The sequence below is a fragment of the Centruroides sculpturatus genome, unplaced genomic scaffold (genome assembly GCF_000671375.1).
Source record: "Centruroides sculpturatus isolate CEXI.00-Female unplaced genomic scaffold, Cexi_2.0 scaffold547, whole genome shotgun sequence".
NCBI classification, from domain to species: domain Eukaryota; kingdom Metazoa; phylum Arthropoda; class Arachnida; order Scorpiones; family Buthidae; genus Centruroides; species Centruroides sculpturatus.
Genome location: NW_019384676.1, coordinates 500,663 through 507,641, shown reverse-complemented (window position 1 = coordinate 507,641; position 6,979 = coordinate 500,663). Strand labels below are relative to the sequence as shown.

The window sequence follows — 6,979 nt, the reverse complement described above, 5'->3', positions numbered from 1 at the left end:
TTCTTCCCATAGACTAACAATGAATCAGTTTCTAAAACGGAACTTTTGACAAGTAACAAATTGTAGGGGGGGAGGAGAGGGATAAAATGCTTCGGTCGTAAACGAGATTTAACTCGTTTTCTTCCCTTTAAAGTCTCGCGAGACGTAATATTTACAAGCCCCGCCATCCCCTCCCCCGTCTCCGTATGCGTAATTACACCAGAGAAATAGATAAAGCGGGTAGAGTACGGACAGACGGACGTACAGTACAGTACTTTACTACAACCGCAATCGCTATCTGCAGTCTTCTGCAGTTTGCATTATCGTGTGGCAGCTCGACGGTGGGGGGTTCTTTTCAGTCAAACTTCGCCCTGGGGAAGTGTCCGCGCTGACGTAGTTCATTAGTTTTAGGAATCTTGTACGGAAATCTCCAACTTTATGAGGGGTGATTATGTAAATGAAACATTACATGTCCGAGTTGTAAAGCCATTTTTGCCACCGGCTGCGACATAACCATTATCTTACTTTTTCCACCCCTCCCGCCTGCCTTTCCCCCGTGCGCCAAAGATTGCTTTATGGCGGAGTCCCCCCTCGGCTGGTGACTAATTCCTGTTCCCTGACAGTTAATTTAGAGGGCCTCCGCGCGCTAGGCCCCCTTTCGTAGCTCGAAAGACCTTCTATCTACGCCCCTACCCCAAAATGCGAAAGTGTAGCTTGTGTGTAAGGGTAAATACAGTGTTCTATACCCTCGATACAATACACTCTCTATACTGCATATTCTGTACTCGATATACTTTGTATAATCTATACCTTATACTCTATACTCTACACAGTACTGTACACTTTATACTCTGTACCCTCTACCTATACATTACACACTACTGTAAACTGTAAAACTAACCTCCTCTGTACTCAATTTACCTCTACAGAGGTGTATACTCCTACGTAGAGGTAAACTGTAAAGTGTTACCTCTACGTGGGAGAGGGAGAGAGGTTAAATTGTGTAATTCGCCCGCCAAATCTACCGTTTTCTGGTGTTTAGAGCGAGAAAAAACGTCCGTACAGTACGTATTTAAGCAAGCACGCGTTGTAAGCGGGTGCATACGCGCTCGGTTTATCGTTTCACCGCACTACACGAATAAGGTACGTAACACGACACCGTTACATAAAGGTTAGGCACACACTACACGCATTTACACACAATTACGTGCGTAACGGGCTCTCATTATACACGCGCCGAACGTTACGTTACGGGGGGAACGTCGTAACAATATAAAGGCCTTCTACTAATAAAAGTCGTGCAGCCTTCGCTTCTACGTACACCCAGATAAATTAAGTTCGGTAATTACACCACCGTTTGCCGGTGTCACGAGCGAGAAGAGGAACACATCAGATAAACTAGAAGAATGGCACCCCCCTCTTTTCTTTTTTTAATGTAAAATAATTGCGCACGGACCGATTTGGTTACGCTGGAGGGGTGTAGAGTACATAAATAAACGGATAATCTCCCGACAGAACGAAACAAGTGAGTGTAATCCACGTTAAACAGTTGCCAAAACTTGGCACCAAACAGTCTCTGTTAATAGTTACCAAATAGGACGAGGGTTCTAATATAGTTCAAACTTAATTTAGTTCCATTAAGACACTAATTACATTCTAGAAAATTTATTTATAAGTGGATTGTCTTTTCGTTTAGGGTCCGAACCCCCCTCCTCCACAGTATGGAGTGGTGAAAAATCCCCCACTGCCTTCTGGTGNACTAATTACATTCTAGAAAATTTATTTATAAGTGGATTGTCTTTTCGTTTAGGGTCCGAACCCCCCTCCTCCACAGTATGGAGTGGTGAAAAATCCCCCACTGCCTTCTGGTGAGGTGCCAGGACATTTTCAGGGATATCGGGACTTTTGTAGGGGAGGGAGGGATTTATATATATATATATATATGAGGTCTGAACGCTAAATCGAGCCCTTGATCGCTTGCCAGGACACTTTCAGGGAGGAGCGTAAGGCATAAATCGAGCCTTTTTACTTTCGATAACTGCTACACCCCTACGGGGTTGGGTAAATGCCCTTTTTTAGGAGTTACACCTTGTTCTTTTGGCACCATTTTATATTTTCGGGAGGGCTATAGGCACGGTCCTATTATAGTTTCGATGATGCAGCATCCTCATTTAACACCGTACATAACGCGCACCCTCCACACGAGCGCGCGCGCGCGCGTAGAACGACGCATTTCTTACTAATACTTAAAATCTCAGGTATGTTCTCGTGCGTACACAATGCGGTGGGAAACTTTATCATCTGCAGTGTTGTGGGGTGGAAGAGAGAAAAAAAAAATGTATAGAATCACCCCGAGGGCATTGTGTCGTGTTTAGATGTGTGCGGGGGGAGATATTGTGAAGTGCCACCCTCTTCTATCGGGGAATAACCTCCCACAGTCGTAGAATACACCCAACACCTGCTTTGGGAACGGTGCAAAAAATTCGTACCTCGCGCGGGTCGCACAGGGCCCACATTTTCTGCTTCGGAGGGGGGGGCAACAAAAAAACCCCCCAAACCCGGCAACCCCGATTTCAAGGCCAATAACACCTGTTAATAACGACCAACGATATTAAAAACCATACAGAACTTCTGTTAGGGAGGGTTTCTGGGTTGATGACACTCACTTTCGAACGCGTATCGGCCACAGCAGCTTTAAGATTGGCATCAAACTATCAGAAAACCACGTGTTACCGTTGTTTTCTCTCTCCCCCCCTCACTTCTTCACGTAGCCTATATAAAAAGATTAGTTACAATATCGCGTGATCCGTTATGTGTGCGCAGATGGATCGTGCTGCACAATTACAAACCCCCCCCCTCATCTCCCTGCATCATGGCTGACTGGCTGTCTGTATTAACCAATGAAGTACGACAAAGTGTCAAGGCTCGTTACCTACTCTACCCTGGCTCAGCTGTGCCTAAATGCGTTGCCATAGTAACAGCCGGCGCCGTATTTTTGTCGACTGTACGCTCCGTCAGTTCGCAGGCAGCCATATCATTTCCAGCAAGTTTTGTTACATATAGACCGAAATTTGCATCTGAATAGGGGTACACACCCCCGTTAGCCCATAGATTTTTCAGAAGGAAGAGTAGTAATAATAATAATAATAATACGGAAAGATATTACACAAATTACCGACCCCTGTCAGATAAACAGTGATTGATAACGCGAATTTAGACGCACGCGCTTGTGTGCTAAGGTGTTTTGTTGTTATTCCCCCCCCCGAAACAGCGCGGAAAATTGGGGTGTTTTTTTTGCGCGAAAACACAGATAGAGCGTAGAAAAAAGGGTGTAAATGCGGGGAAGGATACGTAACACAACCGACTCAAAACACGCAGAAAGTTTGGCATATTTAAATCAGTAGGCAGGGAAACACTACTAACTAAAAACACCAAAATCGTGGATCGATAGACCCAGAAACAATGCGCGAACACCCAAAATTATACACAGAAAGGTGGGAAAATTTAAATCTCTACACACAGAAAAACTAATGCATAAACACCAGAAAAAGAGTGGATAGTAGAGAAAGAAACAGAATAAAAACTAAGTAGAAACAATACAAATTAAAACGGACACAAAGAAAATAACGTACAGATGCAAATTACGCACACAGAAAAACTTTATTTACAAAACAAAAAAAAAAAACAGGGGGAAAAAATATAATATATCATGAACACATTAAAAATCTGACTTAGTTTGTTTTTTTCAATTGTTTTCTTCCCTTNGACACAAAGAAAATAACGTACAGATGCAAATTACGCACACAGAAAAACTTTATTTACAAAACAAAAAAAAAAAACAGGGGGAAAAAATATAATATATCATGAACACATTAAAAATCTGACTTAGTTTGTTTTTTTCAATTGTTTTCTTCCCTTCGAATTAAGACAGAAAGCATTTAAACACACGCTTTCCATAAAATATATACATTATATATATATTTCCTTTCATTTCTTAAAAAATATTCCATGAAAATACACAGCTTCTTTACATTTATAATTTAAGTACACGTCTATACAATCTTTGTGCATAAAATAGGCATTTTTTTTTTTTTTTTTTTCACCTTTGTATAATCTATACCTTATACTCTATACTCTACACAGTACTGTACACTTTATACTCTGTACCCTCTACCTATACATTACACACTACTGTAAACTGTAAAACTAACCTCCTCTGTACTCAATTTACCTCTACAGAGGTGTATACTCCTACGTAGAGGTAAACTGTAAAGTGTTACCTCTACGTGGGAGAGGNTCCTCGTATATAAAAAAAAACACCTCCTAAAGTGAGCAAATTATGGAATATCCCAAAAAGAAAAAAATTCCTGGTGTTTTAGCATATTTGGCATTGTTTACAAGCAAGTTCCATCGTGTCTTCGTGGGAAGGCCACTTTCTGGCTCCTAAAAATCTATATAAATTAGCCCTCCCCCCCTGTATTGCTTGTTTATAAGAGCACTTGGGTCTTGAGGAAGAAGTAAAAAACAAAAAAAGAAGTGTTCGATGTGTGCTCCCCTCCTTATTCGATCACATGATTTGCATAGATAGGTCGGTGTGTGCATCATAACGCTGGTCGTCATGGCGGCCGGCGTGAGCCCCACACACACACATACACAACACGCGCGCGCGCTGGCGCACGCAGCTGTCGGTAGGACACAAGGGAGGACGGGGGACCTTGACGCCCACGTGGTAAACTGTTTCAAGGTTTTTTCGCCACTAAACTAAACCACATGCTCGTCTAGAGTCCGCAGACGTTCTTTCTTCCGGTGCCCATGTCGTAGGCCGAAGTGACCATGATTTGACAGCCGTTCTTGACGTGGTCCATGACTTGCTGCTTGAGCGAGCAGATGTGATCGCGCAGGGTGTTGGCCACGGCACCCAACTCGTTGTTCTGTATCTTCAGTTCTTTCACTTTGTCCTCGAGCTTGGCTATACGTTCGAGTTTGCGTCGTCGGCACTTGCTAGCTGCTATCCTGTTACGTAGTCTCTTCCTCTCCAGCTTGATCCTCTCCTGGTCTTCCATGTCGATGGGGGAGAGCGGAGGAGTCACCCCCAGATTGGGGACCGTTTGGGGTTCCTCCTTGATGGACGTCAGGGACGGTATGTATTCGTTGGGCTGCGAGTAACATCCGACACTCACCTGTGGCATACCTGTGTACATGACCCCGCAATCCTGGCTGACGGGGCACGACTGAGACATGGGCACTTCGGGGCACGTGGGTAGTATCGTGCATCCGGAGCTGGTGACGGCCGTGTTCATGTCGCACAGGCCCTCGTGGACGGGCTGGATGACGGTGCTTCCCGCGCTGGGGCCCGTCGTCTGGTGTAGGTGGGCCAGGGCATCGACGAAACCCTTGGCGTATTGTTCCTCCTCCTCCGTCACACTCTTGACGAACAAGTTATTGTACTGGTTGGGTGTCGGTGTGGTCGTGACGTGTCCGTTTTGGGCTATGATCAACTTCTCCAGCTCCGGCGATTCCAGCTTCAGCATGTGCATGTCCGGCGAGGTCAGCATGGTGTTGTAACGCTGTTTCTTGTTGGATTTGTTGTCGAAATCCAGGTTGAGAGTCCTCTTCATCATCCTCATGTCCTCGATCGACCTCAGCTGATCCTCGTAAAAAGTGGGCTCCATTTTCCTGTTCTGGTGACTGCGGTTGACACTTAAAGACTCCACCGTGACGGGCCGTTGCTTAAAAAATCCAAAACAGAAACACAGAATCGTCCGGGACACACGTTATAAAGAATCGAGAGAAACGAAACAAAACAAGCCGGTAAACTAAATAAACTCCACGCTGCTGTGAGTCAGACTACGTTGCCTATCGCTTTTATAAGGTTGACTCACCTCCCTGGGGGAAGGAAGGCGCTGACGTCACGCCAGTCGACAGTTATTGGCGGAGCCTGACGTCATCGCTTATTTCGTAGAGAAACAACCTACCAGGAAAGTCGACGTCGATAGGGCACTTCCCACTTATGTGTATTTCCGGAGGGTGGTACTTGCCGGGTTGGACGATAGGGGCGCTTTTATCGCCGCAGCCGAGCCAGCTCGGACGTGTTTTGTGGAGGAGGAGAAGCTTTAAACAAACCGGCCGTAATCAAAAATCGGCCCGCGGCCCAACCAGGCCGCCCACGTAGTGGCCCTAACGTCTCCTTCTTTACTATTACAACCTTCGTTTAATAATTTAACCGACCAGCCAGCTTCCCTCTCTCCCCCTCTCCGACCCTCTTAATTTGGCTAAGATTAAAGCGCAATCCACTCGGTTTTTTCTCTCTCCGAGTGTCTTACGCGCCTTCCCCCACGCCTTTCTACGCAGTTCCGGTGTCGGCTCGAAATTAATCGGTTACACTTCCATTTCGCTACACGTGCTCCGTTTGTCTGTTATAAAATAATCCCTTTCGGCACGTGATCCGCGCCGCGATTGTTATAAAAATGTCAATTTCGCCACGTTTCGTCGCAGCTGGCCTTTTTCATCAATTTCACCCGAAATAAACAATAAAAAAAAAAAAAGAAATCCATTTCGCCGTCCGCAGCGCCACCTCACCACGTGGATTTTTTTCTTTCTCTCTCGATCCAATTTCTTTAATCCGAATCTCGCTGCGGATTAGTCGGATTAACGAACGGCGATTAAATGATTTATATAATCGAAGGCCGTTTTGTTTTCTTTATTTATCTATTTATAAATAAATAAATTATATCATCCGTTTTTATTTAATAGATAATACTTTGACGCAATTTCTACAATTATCGAATCATTCTTTTCTTTTTATTCTTTTTTTTTATTTATTATTATTTTCTACGAAATAATCGCGCGCGATTACTCATCAGAATTATGTGATGTTATCTAATTCGACTGCGTACGAATTTCTATATAAGTGAGGCTTTGTGTGTTAAAGCAGTTATACGTCGCCGGTTCCGGAGTGTTTTCTGTAAACAAGATTTAAACAATTAATTAATGAACTAGA

The 6,979-nt window shown here is 44.3% G+C and overlaps 1 protein-coding gene across 1 annotated transcript; it reads right to left on the bottom strand.

Moving 5' to 3' along the window:
• Positions 1-4,282: 4,282 nt before the first annotated feature.
• Positions 4,283-6,101, bottom strand: LOC111626859 (transcription factor AP-1-like). Its single transcript, XM_023370382.1, has one exon. The coding sequence runs from the start codon at positions 5,649-5,651 to the stop codon at positions 4,758-4,760; it is 894 nt and encodes a 297-aa protein (XP_023226150.1). The 5' UTR covers positions 5,652-6,101; the 3' UTR covers positions 4,283-4,757.
• Between the last annotated feature and the right edge of the window lie 878 nt (positions 6,102-6,979).